This window comes from Mastomys coucha, unplaced genomic scaffold (assembly GCF_008632895.1).
Source record: "Mastomys coucha isolate ucsf_1 unplaced genomic scaffold, UCSF_Mcou_1 pScaffold15, whole genome shotgun sequence".
Classification (NCBI taxonomy): Eukaryota; Metazoa; Chordata; class Mammalia; order Rodentia; family Muridae; genus Mastomys; species Mastomys coucha.
In genome coordinates this window covers 143128915-143155184 of record NW_022196897.1, presented here as the reverse complement: position 1 = coordinate 143155184, position 26270 = coordinate 143128915, and the positions used below count along the sequence as shown (strand labels likewise).

General features: G+C 42.8%; 2 protein-coding genes across 5 annotated transcripts in view; both read left to right on the top strand.

Moving 5' to 3' along the window:
- The window catches only part of Mroh8 (maestro heat like repeat family member 8), a 78578-nt gene extending 59342 nt beyond the window's left edge, over positions 1-19236 (top strand). For 2 of the 3 annotated variants that reach the window (XM_031372545.1, XM_031372542.1), the window contains exons 15-24: positions 1189-1323; positions 1932-2046; positions 2354-2494; positions 3709-3873; positions 4831-4986; positions 8327-8449; positions 10383-10482; positions 11829-11894; positions 15049-15222; positions 19053-19236. In XM_031372545.1, coding sequence (XP_031228405.1) covers positions 1189-1323; positions 1932-2046; positions 2354-2494; positions 3709-3873; positions 4831-4986; positions 8327-8449; positions 10383-10482; positions 11829-11894; positions 15049-15200 — 1153 coding nt within the window. In that variant the 3' untranslated portion in view covers positions 15201-15222; positions 19053-19236. The remainder of the gene's footprint in view (positions 1-1188; positions 1324-1931; positions 2047-2353; positions 2495-3708; positions 3874-4830; positions 4987-8326; positions 8450-10382; positions 10483-11828; positions 11895-15048; positions 15223-19052) is intronic. The other variant, XM_031372543.1, reaches the window with a different exon arrangement.
- Positions 19237-23946: 4710 nt separating this feature from the next.
- Rbl1 (RB transcriptional corepressor like 1) overlaps positions 23947-26270 on the top strand; it is a 60855-nt gene continuing 58531 nt past the window's right edge. Inside the window, exon 1 of one of the 2 annotated variants that reach the window (XM_031372540.1) lies at positions 23947-24402. In XM_031372540.1, the coding sequence (XP_031228400.1) occupies positions 24247-24402 (156 nt within the window). In that variant the 5' untranslated portion in view covers positions 23947-24246. The remainder of the gene's footprint in view (positions 24403-26270) is intronic. The other variant, XM_031372539.1, reaches the window with a different exon arrangement.

The following is a 26270-nucleotide window of genomic DNA, read 5'->3' as shown; positions in this document are numbered from 1 at the left end:
AGTGGTACCACACTCTATCTGGGTGCCTGGCAGATAGTGTGTGATACTCTGCCGGTCCTTTGCTGACAGAGTAAGTAGAGACAAAACTGCTAAGCCAGCCTCCTAAACTGGACTGCTGCAGTGAACTTAGTTTTTGGATGTTCTTTGGACATATATTTTAGTTCTTCAGCAAGGCCTTGGTAGGCAGGTCTAGTGCTGCTGACACAGTTCTTTTGGGAGGACTTAGGACCATACAAAGGACCAGGCTAAGTGTCAGCAGGTCTCAGGTGCAGTTCTCATCCATCAGTTTAAGTAGTTGCACGCCCTGGGCCAATCCACTGTTCTGTGCTTTAGTTTCTCTTTCTGTAAGTGAGGAGATTGGACCAAGTTTTCTCCATGAGCCCTTTCAGCTCTGACATGTTCCTGAAGCTATGTGTAAGACAACAATTCAAGAAGTACTTTGTAAGCTGTGGTGATAAATTTGATGGGGAAAACATAAATTGCATCTTTCCTTTTTTTTTTTTTTTTTTGAAACAGGGGCTCATGTCCTGCCAGCCAGCTTTGAGCTCACTTTGTAGGTTAGTTAGGATGACCTCCTAGCTCCCATATCAGGGGGTCCAGGCATGTCCTCCCACGCTCGGTTTCTGCAGTGATGGGCTTAAACCCAGAGCATAGAGCATGCTAGGCAAGCAATCTACCAACAGAGCTAAATCCTTAGCCTTAAATTTTGTCTCAAAAAAATTGTTTTTAAATCAATGCATCAGGCTGGATAGCTGGTTTAGGGGGTTAAGGCCACTGGCTGCTCTTGCAGAGGAGCACCTACATGACAGCTCACAGCTGTCTGTAACTCCAGTTCTAGGGGACCCAACACTGTCTTCTGGCCTACATGGTCACTGCATGCATATGATGCATAGAAATGCAGGGCAACTCACACATAAAATAAAAGTAATAATTTTTTTTTTTTTAAAAAATGCAATGGGTATTCATTTAGTATCCCAAATCAGTTCCTAAATTATAGATCTCCTTGAGAAACAAAATCAGGTTAAATTTCTTTAGGCTGAGAATTTCTGTAGAGGGCCTTTCCAGTTATTAGAACGCGAAGCATCTTTAAGAACTCTAGAAAGGACGGGGCTCCAGTACAACCACTGGCTTGTCCCATTGAGCAACCAGGCTCTTTCCTCGACCTATACTTGTGTTTGCTCAACTCAGCTTTGCCATCCAAGCTACAAAGACCCTCCTCCTCAGAACCTTGTGCTGGCAGGAATTCAACGTCATGGAGAAGAGCGGTGGATGGACCCTTCTGAAGGGAGAAGGCCATCTGCAGGGAGTGTCCCTCCTGGCCAAGTGAGACTTCCTTGTTCTAACACACTCATCCCGTCCTCTAGGCAGCAGCACCGTTTTATCCTTTTCTTTTAAAAAAAAAATCACAGTGACTAAAACCATAACAGAGTATATAATATCTGTATATTTCTCTTTTTTCTCTCTCCCACTTTTTTTTTTTTTTCTGAGAGAGGGTTTCTCTGTGTAGACCTGGCTGTCCTATAACTCCCTTTGTAGACGAGGCTGGCCTCGAACTCAGAGACCCACCTGCCTCTGCCTCCCAGGTGCTGGGATTAAAGGCATGCTCCATCCATGCTCCTAATATCTGTAATTTTTTTTATTCAAGGTCTCACTGTGTTTCTGGTCTGGAACTCTCTTTGTACACCAGGCTAACCTCAAATTCATAGTGATCCTCCTGCCTCTGTCTCCTAGGTGCTAGGATTAAAGGTGTCTACCACCATGCCTAGCTATAGCATCTGTAAATTAACCAGGAAAAAGTTTTCAAAAGTCTTGGCCCTGCCACACCCTCTTGAATACTTGAAGCAACATAAAACCTTTGGAGGGCCGGACCCTGGGAAAACCCGGTCGGCGTGGACACATGCCTGAGAGTTTTCTGTTACTGTGTTTCACAGTGCCTTGATGGAAAGAAGTCGCCTCTTTGCCTATAAGATCATGTACTTGTTGGTCCCTTTGATCAACCGAGGGAATGACAAACATAAACTCACATCTGCAGGCTTCTTTGTGGAGGTAAGGGTCCTGTGGGTACTGGATCGGGGGGGCCTAGAAAGCAGTGGCACCTCTTTCCTAAGCTGTATTCATTAGGGTCAGGTTGGGGTTCACTCTAGGTTTGCAATAGATATTTCATTTCCATTCAATCCTTTGGAGATTCATTGTTCTCACCACTGCCAGCAGTCTTTGTGTTCCTGCCCCCAGCCTCACTCTGTGCAGCAGCTTGATGATGTCAAAGGAAATGTAGAGTTGCTGGGAAGGTAGCTCCCTCCAGGGACACAGAGCTTCGCGGTCATTTCTTTGGCTGATTTTTCCGTTCTTTCAGCTCCTGAAGAGTCCTATAGCCAGGAGATTGCCCAGGGTGTATTCCACTGTCCGCCTGAAAACCTGGCTGAATGAGGAGAGTAAGCTCTTCAGGATCCTTGCACTCACAGGACTGCGCAATCTTACCAGACACCGGGAAATGGTAAAAAGATCTCTGACCACTGATTTCCTAGTTAATAAAAGAACAACCCCAAACATACCCAGGACGCTCAGGGAGGAGGACCTTAGGGAGTGTTGGACAGGGGTGAATGTGGCGGACCTTTTTCACTGTATATCCACTTGTGCCGTTCTAACTTTATACTTAGGAGCTGTATGGGTCAAATAATTAAAAATTGAATAACTTTAGAATTCCAAGTTACAAATATGCATAATGCTTTGAAACTTACATTTTGGAGGGGAGGTATGTTTATTATTAGAGTACAGTAGAAACCATCCAGCTGCCCAGTGATGCCACATACCACGCTGCCCTGTGGCATGCTTGGATACTCCCAGGATATTTATCATCTAAGACAGAGCTCACTTTCATTCATGATGAAAGAAAGCTTATCTTCCACATATCTCATTAGAAAACTATGCCTCAGTCTGGCAGTGATGGCATATACCTTTAGTCCCAGCACTCAGGAGGCAGAGGCAGGTGGATCTCAGTGAGTTCAAGGCTAGTCTGGTCTAGAGAGTGAGTTCCAGGACAGCCAGGGATACACAGAGAAACCCTGTCTCAAAAAAAACCCAGAAAGCTCAGTCAGAAGTAACCCTGAGGCTTTTTGTCACTTGAGATGTATTTATTTTATTAAAAAAAAAGTGCATATATGGAACATAAATGACAAATGCTAGTATATGCTAACTCTGGTTGGTTGTATGCATGAACATTTGATTATTCTATTTATTTATATATGTATACACAAACTTACATATTTTTAAAATCTGGAGACTGCTTCCTTGTAGGAACCCAGCTGGGAAGGATGTTTAAAGATCTTCAGTCAAATAGTGTTGAATTTTCCATCCAGGAGTTCTCAAGCCTGTTTGAATACCTTCATGCTGGAGAACTCACTGTGTCATTCCATTCTGAGCTGGCCATTCCATGTCTTTTGTGTTGAGAAAGCTTGTCCTTAAAGTAAAGCCAAGGATATATCCCTGGCCCTCCCGGACCCAGTCACACCCTGCTCTATGAAGCACTTCCCAATATTCTCCCCCTCCTCTACAGATCAGCTGTGACCATAGTAACAAGAGGGCTAGTCTACCTTTCACCACTTCCCCGTCCTGGACTAGCCAGAGTTATTTAAGTCAGGTGGAATCCTTCCATTTAGAATTATACAGTATGCAACCAGGACAGGAGGTCATGGCTGCTTTTGAACACAGAGAGAAGACATCAAAAGCCTCCTGCCATGCATCTTAAATAGCCTACATGAAACCGATGAGAGGATCATTTTGTTGGCCATCCAGATACTCCTGCAGCTGGTCAGGATGCTAGACTCCACCTCCTTGGCTACCATGATGAAGACCCTGCTTTCCTTCTTTGGTGATGTAAGACAATGAAAGAAAATATTCTTCCCTAGATGGCAGGTACCTACCAGCAAGTAGATATTGAGACAGTATTAAGGCCATTTTATTTTACTTACAGAATAGAATTTTTTATTTTTAGAGGCTGTTGAGATCTTCATGCTCAAGTCCCTTCCATATGTGTGATGTTCTGTTTTTCTGGACTGATCTTTTTTGTTCTTCAGACTTAAATAGCCTGGTGGTGGTGGCACACACCTTTATTTGAGAGGCAGAGGCAGGAGGAATCTGTGATTTCAAGGACATCCTGGTCTAGAACACACATGGCTCCACAGAGAAACCCTGTCTTAAGAAACAAACAACCAAAATCTCGAGAGACTTACCAAGACCATGCTTTGTAGGAAGGGAAAGAATTTGTTTTGTATAGGATATGGAACAAGAGGAGGAAGAGGAGGAGGACAAGGAGGAGGAGGAAGAGGAGAAAGAGGAGGAAGAAGAGGAGGAAGAGAGAAAAAGGGAAGGAAGGAAGGACAGAAGGAAGGAAGTGAGGAAGGAAGTGAGGGAGGAAGGGAAAAGAAATGGGGCAAAATGATGGAGTGTACTTACATCCTTGTCCCAAATCACAAAGATTTCTTCAACAAAGCACATAGAACACAATGACAGACATCCTCAGTATATGCTAAAGTTAGGGCTTTGAATTTCAGCAGCAGAGTTTATGTAAGTGATTAATAGCAGTATTGGGTACAAGTTTTTTCAGGCACAGGCAGAACGATCGTGATCCCATTCCAATTCTTGCTTGTACAGTTGAGAGCACAGTGGCACCACACACAGGCCCTGCTGCCTCCCTCTGTAGCTCATCTCTTGCCCTCATCCACATGCAGTTAGATGGCTTCATGTTAAGATTCATGTGTAAACTCCCTGAGGTTCTCACAAGCTAGTCAGAGCAAGGCTACTGAGCTGTTTCCTTGTGAACCCTTATCTTAGGTGAGACAGGATGTTCACTGTTTCTCCATGACTCTTTTTGGAGCATCTCTAAAGGCTGTGAAACACACAGAGAAGAAGAGTGTGGAAGATCAGGTGCTGGAAAGCTTAGTCCCACTACTTCTGTTTTCTCAGGATGAAAATGATGAAATAGCTAAGGTAATGTCAATTTCTTTTTAGCCATGAATAACTGAATATAAATCCAGCCCTGAAAATAAGAGTTTATATATATCTTGCCGGGCAGAGGTGGTACATGCCTTTAATCCCAGCACTTGGGAGGCAGAGGCAGGTAGATTTCTGAGTTCCAGGCCAGCCTGGTCTACAGAGTGAGTTCCAGGACAGCCAGGGATACACAGAGAAACCCTGTCTTGAAAAAACAAAACAAACAAACAAACAAACAAAAAAGAGCTTATATCTTTGAGGGCACAGGCTTTACAGTCACATTCTTGCTCCTTATATCCTCTGGCACAAAACTACATTTAAGTTACTTTTCCCTGAGTAAACTGTGGGAAATCAAACTCTTAATTTCTGTGTAGTAAAATGTAACTGTGGGGGAGGCCGTGTATATCACTTTGTATATACACAGAAGTACATAGCACACAACTCAACAAACAGTGCTAATGACAAACATGGTCTTTTCTTTCAAGACTACCCTATGGCCTTGAGACACTGAACGTGTTTACATTAACTTAGAGAGAGTAACCTATCTGTACCATCTGGGGACTTAATTTCTCCTAAGCCTTCTAAGGGTTTGCTGTAAGAATTGTGGTTTTCATGGAAGCCACCTAATATTAACAAAGTCTGTTGAGGCTGGGTACAGATCTGTAATCTCGGCTACTTAGGAGGCCAAGCAAGGAGGCTTTCAAGTTCGAGGCCAGTGTGGACAATGTATTAAGATCTTGTTTCAAAGTTAAAAAGTAGGGCTGGCAAGATAAGTCAGGAGATAAATCTACTTGCTACCACACCCGACAACTTGAGTTTGATTCCTGGAACGCACATGTGAAAAGAGAGAAATGAATTCCTGAAAACACATAGAGGAAAACAGGGAAATAGGCAGGTATGTAGACAGACAGAATTAAAAATTTTTAATAGAAATAAAGTGAAGAAGCAGAAATATAGGACATATGAGATCCTAGATTCAACTCCCAGTAACACACACACTCTCACTCGCACACATGTGGACGTGCACATGCAAGTGTATAAGCTTGTTCAGTCCACTGTGCTGTAGCTACATTTGTGTAGCTTGTTCTTTTTGCCCTCTTACCCTGCACAAAAATGAAAGTCAAACTTAAAAGTTTACAAACAGCCAGCAGTGGTGGCGTACGCCTTTAATTCCACATTCAGGAGGCAAACAAAGGCAGGTGGATCTCTGAGTTCTAGGGCAGCCTGATCTACACCATGAGTTCCAGGAAACATTTCAGACCCCAGCAAAGTATAGCTCAGATTTTGTCAACCAGGTGATAGGGAAGTGTGATGGTTTGGATATGCTTGGCCAGGGAGTGGCACTATTAGGAGAGGTTTAAGACCCTCATCCTAGCTGCCTGGATGTCAGTGTTCTGCTTGCAGCCTTCAGATGAAGATGTAGAACTTTCAGCTCCTCCTGCACCATGCCTGCCTAGATGCTGCCATGCTCCCACCTTGATGATAATGGACTGAACCTCTGAACCTGTAAGCCAGCCCCAATTAAATGTTGTCCTTATAAGAGTTGACTTGGTCATGGTGTCTGTTCACAGCAATGAAACCCTAACAAAGACAGGAAGCATATCTTTCTTTGTGGCTTACAGGTTCATGGGGGCATTGATACCTCATCTCACCCCAACCTGACATCCCTTGGCAAAGGTCCAAAGCTGCCAAGGCTCTGAGCTTATTTTCCTACAAATCTGAACAACTTCTAAGTCAAGCTCTTTAGAGGAGAGTCTGAGCAGAGAGCTGGTGTTAAACTGGGTTAGGATATAACCAGTGCTACCTCAGCTCTAAGAAATGAAATAAACACATCACACATTTGTTCCCAGAAGTCCCCAAAAAGCTGTCATCCTAAATTCTTATCATCCCTGTAGTAATTCCTTCCCTTCCTCTCCCCCTCCCCCTCTTTCCTTTCCCTCATCCCTCTTTTGTGCTTTTTGTTTGTTTGGGGATAGGGTCACTGGTAGTTCAAGCTGGTCTCAAACTCCCTACATAGCCAAGGCTGGGTGGACTTGAATATTTGATCCTGGATGGACTTGATTGTCCTGCTCCTGCCTCCCAAGTTCTGGGTTTACAGGCTTGTGGTATGTGTGTGTGTGTGTGTGTGTGTGTGTGTGTGTGTGTGTATATGTGTGTGTGTGTGTGTGTGTGTATGTTTGGCCTTTGCCTTCTAAGTATTGGGATTATATTTGTGTGCTAGCACACCCAGTTTATTTTTTCATGTCTTAAACTTTATATTGTCTTTCTATAGTTTTCAGCATATTTGCTTAACATTATATTTATGAGATTTTTGTCATAAGGCTGTAGATCATTTATTGTTAGTGTTATGTGTAATTGCATCATTTAATCTAAACTTTACCCCATTCTCCTCTTCCAGGACACGTAGACCATTTTCAGTTTTCATGATTATAGTACTGCAATGAGCACTTTGAAGCATGTGTGTGAGAATTTTTTGAGGGAATAAAAACCTAGTGTGGAACACCTAGGTATTGTGAATTTTACTACTTATCTACAAAGTGCTACACAAAGGAGCTGAACTAATTCTTATTCTCATCAACCCCCAAAGGCTTTTTTTTGTTGTTGTTGTTGCATCTTGTTTTTTCAACAAGGAATGCTGGGATCACTATGTAGCTCCAGATGACCTTGAACTATGTAGACCAGGTTGGCCTTTAACTCAGAGATCTGCTCATTTGCCTTGGCTTCCTAAGTGTTGAGATTAAAGGTATGCACCACCATACCTGGTCTTAAAAGGATATTTTTGGCCCAGAGTGGCCCTGAGTTGAATGCTTTGGTGGCATTCTGAGAGCAGGGACTAGAGAGGAGACTCACTTGCTCAGTGGGATCCTGTCTAGAGCATGGGCTATAAAACTTACCTTACCTGGGCACATCTAGGAGATTTTTCAGAGACCAGTGGTTTCTACATCCTTTTCACACCTTGCAGGTTAATGGCTCCTTTAGCATCTTCAGGAGGAAGGCAGGATCTCTGTTCATTCCCTTTCCTCCTCTCACCCAGAGTAATTCTAAAATTAGCAGCCTTTCACATTAGACCTTGGTGTCAGTTTTACTAAGGAAATTTACTCAGTTAAAACATGTTTAAAAATACTGACCCAGCCGGGTGGTGGTAGCACACGCCTTTAATCCCAGCACTTGGGAGGCAGAGGCAGGCGGATTTCTGAGTTCGAGGCCAGCCTGGTCTACAGAGTGAGCTCCAGGACAGCCAGGGCTGTACAGAGAAACCCTGTCTTGAACCCCACCCCCCCCCCAAAAAAAAAGAAAGAAAAAAAAATACTGACCTTATACTACTCTTTCCCCACAGGAGAGTAGACGAGTCCTAAGTCTTTGTGCCCGGTTCCTGAATTGGAAGCTGCCCCGGGAAGTATACTGCAAAGATCCCTTATACATCAAACCGAATGAAGTTAGAAGGGTCTGCAAATTCTTTGTATGTGAAAAATAGTGGCTTTGTTTGTTTGTTGGCTTGTTTTTCTGATAGCTTCTAGTGGAGACACATGGCACACAGGAAACATTCCCCACCCCCAGCAGTAGTCGCTCTCCATGAACTGTGTAAGAGGCAGATCTTTTTCCTATAGTTCCCTCCGTTAGTCACAAGTACAGTTCTAAACATTCTTTTTTGTGTGTTTTCACACACATTGAGTGTGCCACAGTGTGCAAGTGGAGTGAACAACTTTCAAGAGTGAGTTCTTGCCTTCCACCTTGGGAAGCAGGGAGTCTCCTGTCTCCGTCTCCCATCTCACTCTAGGTATGCTGGGATTACATATCTGGCTTTTGTGGGTTCCAGGAATCACACTTGAATCCTCAGGTTTGTAAGGCAAGCACTTTTATCCACTGCCGTTTCACTAGCCAACAAGTTCACTACTATATATATTTCTTCATATGTACAAAAGGCTAGTGGTTCAAGGTACGGTGCACAAACCTGTAAAGAGCAGCACTCAGGAGGCTGAGTCAGGAAGCTCAGTGTGAGTGTGAGTTTGAGGGCACGTTGAGCTATAGCATGGGACCTTGTCTTTAAACAGTAATAACAAAATGGCTGATAAACTAGCAAGCACCATTAATTGTATCAGAAACTACAAGGTCAGGCTGACAATATCTAGTCAGAAACTTTTCTTTGGGCCAGGCTTGGTAGTACACACCTTTACTTCTAGGACTCAGGAGGCAAAGGCAGGTGCATTTCTGTAACGTAATGGCCAAGCTAGTCTACACACAAGATCTAGGCCAGCCAGAGCCATAGAGTGAGATTTTGTCTCAAAAACAAAAACAAAAAATGCATGTGAGCTGAATTGAAATAATTATGTGTTGTTGTTGTGCTTATAGCCCTTTGCCTGATACGTTGGATTGTTTTATTTGCTCTCAGAGCATGATAAGCCCTACGCAAGGACTGCCATAGTGAATGACCTTACCCAGGAAGAGGGCAACTCGTCGCCAACCCTGAGACCCAGGCAGCACCTTCTCCTCCAAAATCCAGCAGAGCCTACATGGCTCCTATCAGGGTCAGGCTCGATTCAGGGTAGCTTGAGAAGGGCCATACATAGTTTTCTACAAACTGATTATAGTTTCATTATATATTATTATATATATTGATTATAGTTTCATTATAGATCCATCTGGATCCCACACTGAAGTCTCTGGGACTATGTCTAGGAATCTTCCATACACTTAAAGCCCAGAATAGTCTCTTCTCACGAAGCTTGTAGGGCTAGGAAGCCCATCATAGTGCTCTCACCTGTCTTTTTTCTGGGGATCCGGTCTCTGAACACCAGCCATTACCTATAATTGATGCATTAATGACAATATTTTCGACAAGAAATTTGGTGTCTCAGTGGATAAATGTACAAATTGTCCATGTCAAATTGTAACCTTTATGAGGAACAATTCTTGTCTCCTTTCCTGTTCTTGTCCTTCTAAGAGGCCCTTGAAAGGTATAGCATTTACCCAGAGAGCAAAACACATCCTTTGTGTAGCAGGCTACAGCAATCCAGTTTTAAAGCTTCCAGTTTAGAGCTTGCAAACTATTAAGGGGACTGAAAACTTGTTAGGAACTAAAATGTAAAGTCCAAGTGGAAAATAGTAAGTGCCAAGACAGAGAGCCTCAGAGCAGGGCTGCCAGGGAAGGTAAAGCTAAAGCTAAAGGTAGCATTTAGAGTTGAGGAGACAGAGAGGTGCAGAGGAGCCAGGGTGACATAAGGTGTCATGGATCGGGTGCACGCGGGCATCCTGAGGACTTAACCGTGCAGGGCTTGCCGTCATGGTGCAGAGTCGCTGTGGTGAAGAGGCGCCGTGACACTCACTGCAGTGCTCGGGCACTGTGTTCTCACCTGCTACTTTGTTGCTCTGTGTACTCTTTCCCATCAACATAGGGAGAAAAAAGCAAGGGGAAAATAGACATCCTAGACCAAACACTAACCTACTCCAAGGATCCAAAGCTTCCCATCAGAAGAGCAGCTGTCTTGTTTGTAGGTAAAAGAAGCCCTTTCATTCGTACAGTGGCCTTTATCCTTACCTTCCCACGGTGTATTGAGCTCTCCCATCCTTTTCTTTACATGCATAGATTGTATTGCAATCATACTCACCCACTCCCCTTGATCCCCTTCTTTCCCAATGATCTCTCGTCTACTTTCATGCCTTCTATTTTGGTGACTCAATGAAATGTAAGTAGGGTTACTTTAGGTGCATGGGTGAAGGATAATTTACACGAGTCTGGGTAATGTACAAGTGACTGTACCACTGGGAAAATGTTTCTCCCTTCACTTTACCCCTTGCAACAACCATTAATAGTAGGTATAGGACTTTACAGACCCTTTACCCAGAAACCTTTATAAGTGCCCAGAAATGCTCAAAGGTGTGCCCCGGCCTACTAAGTCCTTAGTGACAGAATATCTGTGGCCTCAGTCTTGTGCAGGAACCATATTATTGACCAGTGACTATAAGGCTCTTGGGAATATTATTTTAATATTTATGAGAATATTATTTTAATATTTAAAACAATTGTGTGTGTGTGTGTGTGTGTGTGTGTGCACGCATGTGTAGACATGGCATTTAGGTGACATGGTGGTCAAAGAACTTGTGGGAGTCAGCCCTTCTTCCACTGTGTGGGCTCTGAAAATTGAACTCAGGTTGTTGGGCTCATTAGCAAGCACATTAAATCTTTAAGCCACCTTACTCTTTCTTTATTTCCTCCCTTCCTTCCTTCCTTCTTTTTTCCTTCTGTTTGTTCTTTTTCCCTTCCTTCCTTCCTTCCTTCCTTTCTTTTTCTTTTTTTGTTTTTGTTTTTGTTTTTTTGTCTTGTTTTCGAGACAGGGTTTCTCTGTGTAGCCCTGGCTGACCTGGAACTCACTCTGTAGACCAGACTGGCCTTAAACTCACAAATCCGCCTATCTCTGCCTCCCAAGTGCTGGGATTAAAGGCCTGCGCCACCACCGCCTGGCTCTTTTTTGAAACAAGTTTTCACTGTGTATCCCTGGCCGGCATGAAACTGATAGGTAGACCAGGCTTGCCTTGAACTCAGACAGATCCACCTGCCTCTGCCTTATGAATGTTCGGATTTAAAGGTGTATGTTACCAGTCAAAGCTCTGCTTAGCTTTGAGACAGTTCCACTGTGTACCCTAGGCTGAATTAGAACTCATGGCAATTCTCATGTTTCAGCTTCCCAAGAGTTGGGATTATAGGTATGAACTAGAATTTATTATTTTGAATATGCCTTATTTTCAGAAGGCTAATTCTGCCATCTGCCTATATTATTAAATGATAAAAATGGTAAAACTTCTAATCCCTAAATGTCTGAAATGTGCTATTTTGTGTTTAGGGCTCTTATCACATTATGTGGATACCAGTGAACTTAAGAGGAAAGGTACTGACTGGATAGAGAATGGTAAGCAATGCTGTGTTTGGATGTGGAATACACTATTTGGAAGGTATCTGGTTCTGTGCCTATGGAAGGCTCTGCAGCACAGCTGAGTCTGGTGTCTAAGCTCTGAGCTTATGCAGCAGTAAAAACACAAGTGACTGTAAGTCAACCAGGTTACAGCCTTAAGTCTAAGATGCCTTTGGGAAGGCTGTGATCCTGTTTGTCTGGAAACAGCTTTAACAACTGTCTTAGGGGAGAGCTCTAAACTTTATCAGGAAGTAAAACAATATCTCTCGAGAGTTCTATATTACAAATTGTGATGATATTCACACACACCTCACAGGCTGCAGTATTGTCTAAGCAGCTATACTGTAGAAAGTACAACTTGGCATGAGGATGCTTTATAGTCATCTAAGACAACCGTCAGAGAGCTGTTTTCAGAACAGTCAGTGGGTCAAACTTATGTAACTGCACAGTTCTGCAGATTGAGTGCTTAAGGAATTATTGCTCCCATTTAAGAATAGTTGTATAAATCCAAATATAGTTTAGTGGTAGAATGCTTGTCTATAGCTTAGTTGCAGAATGTTTAGTTATAGAATACATTGGGCTCTGCACTGGAGGGAAACGTAGTTATATAGTTAGAAAAGGTAAAGAAATGCAAATATATACTCTTAGAATATAAAAATCACTACTTTTATAACCAAATTAAAATCTTAATTAATTAATTAATTAATTAATTTTGGTTTTTCGAGACAGGGTTTCTCTGCATAGCCCTGGTTCTTTTGGCCCTCACTCTGTAGACCAGGCTGGCCTCAAATCCACAGAGATCCACCTACCTCTGCCTCCTGAGTGCTGGGATTGAAGGCGTGTGCTACCATCCCTACTACTTTTCTATTATTATTTAAGACTTTCATTTACTCAGTGTGTGTATGGAGGTAGGAGAACAACTCCAACAATGAGTGATTCTTTTCCTCAACCATGTGGGTTCTAGGGACTGAAGTCAGCTTGTCAGGCTGGGTTGAGGAGGGTCTGTCTTGCAGGACCCAATTTACTATGTTTAAAAGCACAGCAATTATTGAAACAGGTAGGGAATAAACCTAATATAAGGACGACAATAATAATTCTCTTTATTTATTTTATATGTACGAGTTTTGCTTGCATAGATGTGTACTGTGTGCATGCCTAGTGCCTGCAGAGGTCAGGAGAGGACATCAGGATCTCCGGGAACTGGATTTACACATGGCTATAAGCCAACATCTGGGTACTGGGAACTGAATCCAAGTCCTCCACACAAGTAGCAAATGCTCTTAACCACTGAGCCATCTCTCCACCCCAACCATGCCACTTCTCACTAAGGTCTACCATTTCTTCATAGATACCAAAACATTCTAACACAACAAAAATCAGTCAAGCTTGGAGGTATACAACTCTAATCCCAGTATTTGGGAGACAAATCAGGAAGATTGGGAGTTAGAAGCTAGATGGGGCTACATAATGAAACTTTGTTTCAAAAAAGAAAGACTAAAACAATGGGGGGTAGTTCTTTTTATACACAGAAGTAACTCAGATAATAATGGGATATTATTCCATAAGACAAACATTTAGCCCTGAATTTAGGAGGGTAGAAGTAGGACATAGGAGCATTTTTTTTTTGGTTGTTGTTTGTTTGTTTGGATCCTATGGTTCCATTTGGACAACCGTATTGAACAAACAGAACATAGAAATATGACCAGGAAGACATACTTTTTGTTTGCTTGCTTGTTTGTTTCCAGATAAGGTTTCTTTGTGCATCCCTGGCCATTGTGGAAATTGATCTGTAGAGCAAGCTGTCCTTGAATGCTGGGACTAAAGGCCTGTGCCGCCACCTCTCTGCTGAAAGACTTGCCAAATTACAGCTGTTATCACTAGGTGGTAAAAATCATACATGACTTACGTTCTTCTGGTGCCTACATATATTATCTAAGTTTTCTATATAACCAACATGTCTTTCTTTTGCTATAAGAAAATACAAAAGCTAAAACTTTAAACTGGACATGGTAGTTTGTGTTTGGTATCTCAGCCACATGGCAGGCTAAAGCACAGGAATGGCTATTCAAGTTCAGCCTGGACAATGTAGGGAGAACCTGTCTCAAAAACAAAACAAAGCAAGCATTATAAATTGAAATATACTAGCCAGGCACTCTGGAATTTTTCTTTAATCCCAGCACTTGGGAAGCAGAGATAGGTGGATCTGAGTTTAAGGCCAGCCAGCTTCATCTACATAATAAACCCAAAAACTAAAAAACAGAAAATAAAACAACTACTACAAGGGAATAATGATTTAAGAGTTAACATTTTGAGAATAAGACAAAAAGTTAAGAGGTTAATGTTAGGGCTGGAGAGATAGCTCAGTGAATAAGAGCACTGACTGTTCTTCCAGAGGTCCTGAGTTCAAATCCCAGCAACCACATGTAGCTCAGAACCATCTGTAATGGGATCCGATGCTCTCTTCTAGTATGTGTCTGAAGACAGCTGTACTCATATAAATAAATAAATAAATAAATAAATAAAATAAATCTTTCAAAAAAATAAAAGAAAAAAAAGAGGTTAACATTAAGCCAGAGAGTGGTGGTGCACACTTTTAATGCCAGTACTTGGGAGGCAGGGGCTGGTGGATCTCTGAGTTCGAAGCCAGCCTGAGGCCAGCATGGTCTATAAAGCCTGTTCCAGGACAGCCAGGATACATAGAGAAACACTGCCTTGAAAAAACAAAAACAAAAAGAATAAAAAAAAAGAGGTTACCATTAGACATATGAAAGGGAAAACACAGCAAGAGGTGATGTAAGAGTTAAAGTGGCTCCAGAAAGCCAGGGCTACACAGAGAAACCTTGTCTTGGAAAAAAAAAAGAGTTAATGTGTTTATAATTAGGAAAAAAGTTAAGAATTAGCATTAGACTTAGGTTGTCAGGTCCAGATAATTTGATTTTAGGTAGACTACTTAAAATATGATTATTGCAAAGGAATGAAATATTGAACAAGTCAGAAAATAGTAGGTTTTACAGGTCAAAACTGGAACCAGTTCAACCGTGTATAGACTTTTAGGCAGTCTTTTATCCTAGACACTCTGGTTTGCTGGCTGCTTGGTATCTAGAGCAGTACTCACTTCTAGACTTCCAGTCTTGGTTTTCTTGCCGTGTAGATCTGAGAGAACTGTTACAAGACCCTGAGCCCTCTTTGCGCATCATCGCCTCCCAGGCTTTGTTCCGAATCCAGAGGGTGGGGAGTACATCAGAAGCAGAGATAAACGTTTCCTGGTTGAGGAAGCTCTTCTTGGGCTGTCTTCATACTTAGACTGCAAAGCACATGACAGCAGGTAAGAGCAAGCCCTTTCAGAAACCTCAAATGTGACAAACACATCCCAGTTTTCTTTCTTTTTTAAAGTTACCGTATTTTATTTCTGTGTGTATCTATGAGTGTATACACTCAAGAGGAGGTCTAAGGACAACTTGTGGGAGTTCTTTCTTTGCACACTACGCATCCCAAGGATCAAAGGTTGTCAGGCTTGGTGGCAAATATATTTACCTGTAGGCTTAGATTTTTCACAACCTACTTTATTTAGTTTTTTTGTTTGTTTTTTGTTTTTTTTGAGACAGGGTTTCTCTGCGTAGCCCTAGCTGTCCTGGTACTCACTCTGTAGACCAGGCTGGCCTCGAACTCAGAGATCTGCCTGCCTCTGCCTCCCAAGTGCTGGGATTAAAGGTGTGTGCCACCACCGCCCGTATTTAGGGTTCTTAAACACACTTCAACCTCCCTTCTAGCCCACCAACCAGAGGTAGGGGAGAAAGAAAGTTAGTGGAAAGGGGGGGTTGTGGACCTGTTTAATAGTAGTTCTTTGGGGAGATTCCACTCTTCTTTGTCATGATACTAGCTGTACAATCTAATAGCAAATACCAAACACGAATCAGTAGTGGCAGCTCAGAAACATCAAGGCTCCACCTAATTGGCAAAAGTCTTCGGAAGTAGCCAGAATCAGCCAGAATACCATACGAAGTTCTTTGGAAGCATTGCACAGTGTGGCAAGGCAAGTGTCCCCCCCGCTGGCTGAGGGCTTCTATTCATATTCTTTCCAGACATCACATGCCCTCTCAAGTGTATCTTTTCAGCAAACTATCACATGCCCTTGCACAAGACAGCTTCCAGTAAAGCATCGTGCGACACAACTGAGTTGTTAAAGAAACCAGAAATCTCCACTTCATTAACCCATTGAGTTAGACTGAATTTACCCATTTTGCTAGCCTGAATTCTGTTTTTTCTTCCAAGATTAAACCCAGCCTGAAGCTACGTCTATGCAGGTAGCTACCTCCAACACAATCCCCGCTTTAAAAATATTTTATTAAAAACACAAACAAACAAAAACCATTTTATTAGTTAAAATGTATCAGGGAGTGAATTTCTCTGTTTAAATTGCAGAGACAGTAAGAATTGTAATGAGTTTTTCATTCATGCCATGCATCCACAAAGTTTCTGTATTGATGACTGAGAAAGCAAAAGAGGAAGAAAGAGAGAGAGAGAGAGATCATAGGGCCAGGGATATAGGTCAGTGGGAAAGTTCATTCTCAGCATGTGCGAGGCCCTGGCTTCAGTGCACAAAAACAAACAGGTCACAACTTAACCCCGGCACTTGGGAGCCTAAGACAGGGGGACCAGGAATTTAAGACCATTCTTGGTTACACTATGCATTCCAGGGGAGTCTCTACTTCACTACAGTTTTGTTATATTCTATCAAAAAACAGTACTCATGTGCCCACCTTGAATCCCAGCACTATGGAGGCAGAGATCACTAAGAGTTCCAGGCCAGAATAGTCTATATACCTCTTGAGTTCAAGGCTAGCCTGGTCTACAGAGGGAGTTCCAAGACAGCCAGGACTATGCAGAAAAACCCTGCCTCAAAAAAAGGAAAAAAATCCATAAATAATAACAAAAAAGACAAAAGAAAAATTCCAAATAAATGACAGTGTCACCATGTTGACATCGTTGGTTGTATTGCCAGGGCTACTTTATTGCCAATGAGCTTACAAATTAGATACCAGTTTATTTTTATATTTTCATGTTTAGTATTTTATATATTCTTATAAGGCCCCCTTTCCTTCCAATTCCTGTTGAAATCTGTGAGCAATAACAAAATTCTGACAAGAGTATAAAGTAGAATCTACCCCACTATATACAAAGTTCCCACTTCTTTAGCTCCCATATTCCTAATTTCTCCAATGACTGCTGAAAATTTTTAGATAGCTCTAAGATGCAAACTGTTGACTATCTGCTGTCCACCTTAAAGATAAATTTTAAAAACTATTCTCATAAAATGAATTTCTAAGAAACAAATTATTTTGTTTGTTGTGTGAAATAATAAAAAACAAACCAGCATATTCCCACGCTTATGCCTCCAACTTTCTGCCCCAACAGCCTGGCCAGCCATGCACTGGTGGGCAATAGCTGACCTGATTTTATCTCGTGGAGGCCATCTGGCCCAGAGCACCTGAAACATCTCCACCCATCTCCCTAGATTCCCACTGGCGGGTCGTTACCTTGTCAGCCACATGCTTCAAATCCCCCATGGCCTTTGTGGTGCACATCTGGCAAACCCACGCTTTGGCACCGTACCTTTCTCTCTTGATCCCAGATGAGCCTCCCCATGAAGGAAAATGCCACTCAGACTTAGTTCAGAAACAATGGTAACTCAATTGCTGGGCGCAGCAACTACAATCCTAATCTTGTAAACCTTACTAAATCTAAATCCTCCGGTGTCGAACCCTGATGAATCCACCATTGAAACTGTGAAACGCTAGAAATTACGTCTTGTCCTCACGCTATCCCAGGCCAGAAAATCCTAACTTTGCTGCTTCCTCAATTTGTTCATTCAACTCGGAAGTGCCCCCTATCCCCAGTGATTGGCTCCTTTATTCATTAGGGGATTGGTTCACAAGAAGTCACCTGAGTATGTTGTCAGTAACCCCTCCCAGGAGAGTGAAATTAGCATCAACATACAAATAGCACCAGGCCAATCCACAACATGTGCTTGATAACTGTGTAGAAGGGTGGGAAGTCCCTACGGGAAAACTAGAAATGAGGTATTAAGTCTAAATTCTAGGCTCTTGTTTAGTGTAGAAACCTAAGCAGAAAGCAAGAGCTCAACTCTCCAGGACTAAAGAAATCTCTTGGGATGATACAGAGAGAAAAAGGAAGTGACAACTAGCAAATGCAGAGCTGCATCCCATAGTGGATTACATTGTGTTGTTCAGTGAGCAATTTGAATCTTTAGTCACCCTCTTCCCCAACATTCACTGCTTCTCTGTATCAAAGGTATCCCTGAGATATATTCAGGTGCAAATTGCTCTATGGTTCTTACTGAGTGGGATGTGGCAATATGCTAGGTGTAGCTTCAGAAGGTTCACTGTCCAAAAGAGGTCTTCTTACCTCAACCCTGCAGAATTTTAGCTAAAGTAAAGATCCCAGGTTGCCTGCTGGATTTAGGTATGTCCAACCTATAGCCTGCAGGCTACAGGCATACTAGATAACAATGTCACTTTGGACACCCTAGCTTAAATCTTCATTCCAATTCAGACTCAAGAAATCCTAAATCACTACATGCAAAACTGCAATGCTAACTAAATAAGCATTTGAATTACATTCACCCTTCACCATATTCTCCTTTAGCTCATTTTAGAAAACAAGCCAACTCTACTATCCACTTTTGAACTAGTCTTTTTTTGTTTGTTTTTGTTTTTGTTTTTTGGTTTTTGGTTTTTTTTTTTAATTTATGGTGGTACAGATGGCCCTGAGCCCTCATGTGTGTGGTTGTTGGGAATTGAACTCAGGACCCCTGCCAGCCCCACTCACTCTCCCGCTTGCTCCAGTGTAATTCACTGTAGCTGTCTTCAGACATACCAGAAGAGGGTGTTAGATCTCATTACAGGTGGTTGTGAGCCACCATGTGGTTGCTGGGATCCGAACTCAGAACCTTCAGAAGAGCAGTCAGTGCTCTTACCCGCTGAGCCATCTCGCCAGCTCTGAACTAGTCTTTTTTCTAGATTATCCAATAAAAATGAGTAACAGCTTACTGAGAGTTTATGATGAGTCTAACTCTAAGTACATATAACCCTTTCATTCTTGCAGTCAGCTCATTTTATTACCTTAATTTTGCAGATGGAGAAGCTAAGAAAACAAACATGAAAGTGATTTGCTCTGGGTCACACAACTAGTAAACGGCAAAGCCAGAACTACCCAAGTGTTCTGGATCCTACACTCACATCCTTGGCTAGTCTGCTGTATTCTTCTCCAATCTGCTTGTTCTTGCAAATGGGAATAAACACAGATCTGCTCTACAGTTCACCTGAGTTGCTACATGTGTGCTCCAAACAAACTCATGTGCCTTGGCTCAGTTGGGGATCCTGAGGAAGTGGCATTTGAGAGTGGTGAGAAAAATGACTCAAAATCAATTGTGAGTAGAAGCTGACTGCTCGAGATGGCTCTCCAGGCAGCTCTGTAGACAGCTGTTAGAGACACCTCTCTTGTGCTACAAAAAAAATTTTGAAAGCTCTCTGGATAGCTCATGGATTTTCCCAACCAAGTCAGAAAAGCTGCTAGAAAAAGTTCCAAAAGAGCTCTAAACTTTCTAAAAGTACTGTTTGCTCTCTAAGCAGTTTTGCAAACCAAAGCCCAGTCTTTTATTTATATATCAATTCATTTACTCCATATTTCTTCTTGATTATCCCACAAATCAGCATACTCTGACCTTATCCCCTTGATTCCTAGAAAAGGACAATAACTTCATTTTCTTTTTTGAAACCTTGCAAGTGAATTCAGTGATCTGCCTGCCTTTGTAAGCACAGACAATAAGCTAGCTGGGTGGGATCCCGGACTGAATGATCCATTCCTACCATGCCTAGACCTAAATTTGCCTGTCCCAAGCTGATCTTAAACTCAGGAATTTGCCTGCTTTGTATCTTTCTGACAAGCTGGCTTACTAGTGCCGCTGCCTTTGTTCTTTTAGGTCTGTCAAGCCCCTCATACAATTTATATTGCATCCTCATATTTTGCATAGTTGAGAATTTATATATATATATATATATGTATATGTATATATATAAATATATGTATATGTATATATACATTTTTTTTTGTTTTGTTGTTGTTGTTGTTATTGAGACAGGGCTTCTCTGTATAGCCCTGGCTGTACTGGAACTCACTCTGTAGACCAGGCTGGCCTTGAACTCAGAGATCCGCCTGCCTCTGCCTCCCAAGTGCTGGGATTAATGGCATGTGCCCAGCTGAGCTTTTATATATTTTTGAACTCATGTTTTCAGAATTCTTTCCCAGAGCCTTAAGGGCTGTCCTGAAGGTCACAACATTTACTATTTTTGCTGAGGAACATAAGACACACCACCAACTCCTAGACTGGTTCCGTTTCTAGTTATTATGGAAGCATTAACATTAGTAGGGAGAATATTTCCTGAAGGAGACCATGAAGTAAAATATATAGATTATTATACAAGTAATGTCTCATGACCCACAACTGTCAACACTCATGGGAGGCCCAGGTCCTACTGGTTCTGCTCCAGAGGTAGGAAACCGTGTCACATTCTCCCTTCCAAGACCATGCAGGACTTGTCACTCATGCAACCAAATAAGCTTTTAGTGATACTGAGCCTCCACTATATTATCACATTCATGGACTGGCCATTTCATTCCCAAAGTTAGTATATTGTACATTTTTGGTCTCTCCTATACTGTAAAGATAATGAAGTTATATAAAAACTGATGCTTATTTGTGAACCTTTTTTTTCAGTCCTTGATTTGATTTCATGAACTGTTCCATTCTCAGGGCAGAAACAGACCTATAGAGACAGAAAGATACTCATTTTTAAACTTCCATACTTAAAAAGTGAGAAAACAAGCCAGGCCTGGTGTCCTAACCCTGTATTCCAGCAGTTGTAAGGTAGAGGTAAGAGAGCTGTCACTAGTGCAAGGTCACTCTGATAGACAGCAAGGCTCTTACAGAAACAGGAATGAAGTCTCTTTTTGAAATCCAAAAATATAAGGGGATTATGATTACAGAGGGTAAACTTGGGAAATAGTTTAGATTTCAAATGGCCAGAAAAAGCTGAATGACCCTTTTTCTCATATTTTGTGTGGAATCCCTTTCCCTTAAGGTAAACTTTTATTTACTGAGTAATGCCACCAATCGATGGCATCAAGCATAGCAATGCTTAGCTTATTTATATTTGTTGGTTACAATTCATAGAATGAAGTACATACACTGTCATTTACTGAACTACCTCAGAAGGTAGGAATTTTTTAATATGAAAATTTCTTACACAAAAAATGATAGGATAGTCTAGAGATAATTTACAGTAGAATATTACAGTATTATTTTTAGAAAAACAGAATGGGGAAACCCAACCTTATTTCCCATTCACATGGTTTTTGTTGTTGTTTTAAAAGATTTATTTATTATATGTAAGTACACTGTAGCTGTCTTCAGACACCCCAGAAGAGGCATCAGATCTCATTACAGATGGTTGTAGGCCACCATGTGATTGCTGGGATTTGAACTCAGGACCTTTGGAAGAGCAGTCAATGCTTTTAACCACTGAGCCATCTCTCCAGCCCCATGTTTTTATTTTTAAAAGCTTATCTGATTATGTATTTTAGCTTATGTGTATCAGTGTTTTGCAGCATGTATGTGCGTATTGTGTTTATGACTGGTAACTGCTGAGGCTTGAAGAAGGTATATGATCTTCTGGAACTGATGTTATCAATGGCTGCCAGCTGCCATGTCAGTGATGGGACCTGAACCTGCATCATCTTGAAGAGCAGCAAGTGCTTGTTTATTATCTCCTAAGCCATCTCTTTAGCTCCCATCTTCAGTCCAATGTCACTGGAACCTCTCACCACTCCTAACTCACTCACTCCAAAATATCTGGTACATTTGGTCCTGTCCGCTTTCTCCCCACCTCCCAGGCCTCTTTATTCTGCTTCATGGGTGAGCACGTCTGGCTTATCATTGAGCCAAGGCTATAAGAAAAAGATTCTTCAGAAGCAAATGGATTTCTACGCAAATGGATTTCTACTACAGTATGTTCTGTAAATAAAGGGAAAAATAAATAGATTTCTACAAAAGATTCTCCAACTGTCAAGCAATTTTTTTTTGGTTTTTTTTTTTTTTTTTTTTTTTTTTTTTTGGTTTTTCAAGACAGGGTTTCTCTGTGTAGCCCTGGCTGTCCTGGAACTCACTCTGTAGACCAGGCTGGCCTGAACTCAGAAATCCACCTGCCTCTGCCTCCCAAGTGCTGGGATTAAAGGCGTGCACGACCATGCCCAGCGAGTCCCCACCATTAATCACGGCTCAATTAAAACTCACAGGTCAGCATGGACCTGAGTGACTGGGGTGAGGAGATTTTACACAACTGAAGGTTTTTGGGTTTGTTTTTATTTTGAGACAAGGTGTCATTGTGTAGCCCATCCTAGTTAAAATCTTTTAACTCCTTGGCCTAGATGACAACCTATGTTACTGGAGTGCTCCATAACTATACACTCTGAACTAAATAGTTCTCTCCTGGAAAGGAGCTCATAAAGACTCAGGGAACAAACAAAACTTAGAAAGCTCATAAACTTACAGGACTCACACGATGACTCCTTCCCCAGGGATTTGTGTATGTGTGTGTGCAGGGAGCTCCAAGGATGCAGCTTTTGCAGTTGTCATCCTGGGACAGGATGGGCTTTTTAATGATGCAGATGCTTTTGAGTCACCCCTGCTCCTCCCTCTGTGTAACCCCAGTAAACTAAGTCACTGTTTCACTAAAGCTAGATGCGGCTGGAACTATTTCTTTGGCCTGCTGTCACTAGCCTATTTGGGATTTAGAGAGGTTTGCATCTCCCTATATCAGGACTCTTCAGCAGTATACCTTTGTATTTTAATCCAACAATTCCTTCCAATATGGGACCTTCTAGCATGTAAGACAACACTCTCTATCTGCAAACTTGGTAGTCTTCATCTTATGCAGTCCACGAGGCCATACCTGTAGTCAGTGGATATTTTTCCAAAACAGAGTAGTCATCATTAACATGTTAAAAGCTCTGCTTTGAGTATACCATGAGGCTTTAGTGGGGCATAGGAATTCCTTCATAACTTGCCTTGGCATCCCTGTTTTCTTCTCCAAACAATGAGTACTCTAACTTTTCAAACACACTGCTGTAAGTCCTTAGTGTAGAGGAGAAATAATCCCAACTAGGGAATACAGTGAAGACAACAGATTTTATCTTACCACCCAACTCTTTTGGAAGGAAGAGCTGGTCAATAAGTATGACAATTTCAGATAAAGTACAATGGAGACGATGAAACACAAATTAAGTGTTAGCTTTTAGATGTACTGCCTGAGAGGGTGAAAACTAGACTTAAGATGATGAAGAGCCAGGTCCGCAAAGACATGCACAATAGCATTTTCAGTTTGATAAATACACGGAGAAAAGCCTCCTTCGACAGAGAACTAGTCTGTCTGATATTCTCAAGTTTACGAATTACCTGGTGCATCTGAATGCTATTACTTTTCTGTATTTTTAAATACAAAAATTAATCTCCTGAAGGATTCTGAGTTAGAACTCTCAGGTTCTAGTTTAGGTTTTTAAAAACACCCTTCAGGTGAGCGCGAAGACCATCTCTATTCCCGAAATGACAATTTACTGGGACAGCTCCCAGAATCCTGGGAGTGGGGCTGAGACGCGTCACCTTAAATCCTTGCCCGTGCATCCCTTTCTGGAGAGACGTGGGAGCCTCCGACGTGGCGCTTCTACGTGAAGGAGCCACTTTCGGCGGCTCCCCGCCTCCATCTCCATCAAGGGTCAAAGCTCAGTGAGAGCTGGCTGGAGGGGCCCCGGGGAGCTCGAACACCTAGGGTCCACAGGGCAGTGTCATGGAGACACTTCCCACTAGAGTGAACGGACTCGCAGTCCCAAGTCACCCCCACCCGGGAACCCGCGGTGGAGAGCGCGGGGCGCGAGCTACAGTCCCGGCAGCCTCAGCACCGGCTCGGATCCTTCCGCCCCGCTCCCTCACGTCCGTCCCCGTGGCCCGGTGCCCCGCAGCCGCCCACCCAGGGCCCAAGCTAGATCTCCTTTAGAGTCCGAGGTCCATCTTCGGATCCCACTCCCGGGGATGGGCTGTTGCGGGCTCCAGCGGAGAAAGGGACTCTTTGGGAAGAAAAGCGGAGGCAGACGATGAAGGGCAGGCGATCTCAAGTCGGGGATTTTCGCGCGCTTTGTCGCGGGGGGTTGTGGGTAGCTCGCCGGGAGGGAAAAGAAAACCCCGAAGCCGGTCGCGCCGCCCGTCGGGCCGGAGGGGATGTTCGAGGACGAACCCCACGCCGAGGGGGCGGCGGCGGTCGCCGCGGCCAGGGAGGCGCTGCAGGCGCTGTGCCAGGAGCTGAACCTGGACGAGGGGAGCGCGTCCGAAGCCCTGGATGACTTCACCGCCATCCGCGGCAACTACAGCCTAGAGGTGAGCGGCGGCAGGTGGGCGGCGGCCCCGACCCTCGCCAGGCCCCACCCCCGGCCCGCCCCCGCCCTAGCCTATCGGGCGGTGGGAGCTCCCCCACCGACGAGGGTCTCGGAGGAGTACGAGCAGGGAAGGGTGGGTGTAGCTCGGCCAACCCACCCACTTGTTTTGAGGCGGGAAAGCGAAGATCGGAAAGGGAGCCGCTGGGTTCTGAGTCCCGCGCTGCTCCGGGGTTCCCTAGGCTCCAAGACTTTCAAATTTGATTTCTGCGCGCCTCCCAGTGCCCCAAACGGCACGGTGCTGCCGTTATATCGATCAGACCTGATACAGTGGTAAAGCGAATTGCTCATCGCTGCTCAGCCCTTTGATTCTGTCTCCCCTACTCTTTTGGAAGACTATTGGATCCCCGTTGCTCAGAAGGAGAAAGTAGGGGTCGTAAGAAGTTAATATAGCGCCCAAGGTGACGTCGTCTGCCATGCAGCCTGGCACAGCAGTGTGAGCCATTTAACTTCTCCATTCTCCCGCCTCGTCGAGTGTAGCAGTTAGTTCGTTTATACCATGCACTGTAGTTTGATCAAAGTCAGCACACACAAAGCTCTTCTCAGCCCCATGTTCCCCTCTGCCAGGTCGTTGCCCTGATGATTGATGTGGTGTCTGGCTCTGAATAAAACAAATGAATGGTGCTTGTTATCATTATTAGGTATTCCCAGTTTAATATGTGTGTGTATGTATGTATGTATGTGTGCATATATATATGTATATATGTATGTGTGTATATGTGTGTATGTATATATATATATGTGTATATATATATACATATATATATATATATATATTGTCTTTACAGCAGGGCAGTGACTACTATACCTGTTTTCTTGGTGGTGTCACAGCTCAGGATCGTTCTTTTAGAGGATTAGAGTCACTCTAATATAGAAACCCAGATTGGTCATAAGCTTAGTGTAGAAGTAGACTTGTGTTGGCACGGATGTGAAATTCATGACCCTGGGTTCAGCAGATCATGAAAATAACATTTGTCCTGAGTATGAAACAGACTTGTCATCCTACAATCAATATAATATTATTTACATCAAGTAATCTAGAGATGATCATAGGTTATATGCAGATGATTGCCATTTTAAATCAGAGACTTGAACATCCTTCGATTTTGGTATCTTCTGGAGTATAGAAGCCATCCCCCTTTGGGTATCAAGACAGACTATTTCAGCATCTAACTGAGATGTGTAAAAGCTTTCATTATACACTTGGGCAGGATTCTTGAATAGGATTCCTCTGACTTCAGACTGCCAGTGAAATAATTAATGGGCAGTGAGTTGGAAATAGGGAGTGACTGTTGTACATGTGTCTGTACTCCTGTGAGAGAAAAGTACCTGAGACCAACTTACATGTTTTCAGGAAGGCAGAATAGACTTAAAAGATAGTGATCTACAACAGAAGGTTCATAACTGGAAAACCGAGAGAATCTGAAAGTATGGGAGAGCCGGAGAGCTGGCCTGACGGATCCCCAGCAGCCACATAAAGACAGGTGCAGTGGCAGTATGGTCTGTAACCTGGGGGTTACAGGTAATGAGACATGGAGGAGTGAAGACAGGCAAATCCCAAGGGCTCTCTGTCCTTCTAGTCTAGCTGAAATACAGAGCTCTGGGTTCAGTGAGAGATTGTCTTAACAGGTTGAAAATGATAGATGAAGTCACCCAGCGTCTAACTCTGGCCATCATTCATGCATACATGAATGGGTGAGCGCATGAACATATATGCACACACACATATGCTATACAAAGGAAATTTTAATGACATCTCAGTTGAAAATATTTTGATTTTTTTTTTTTTTTTTTTTTTTTTTTTTTTTTTTT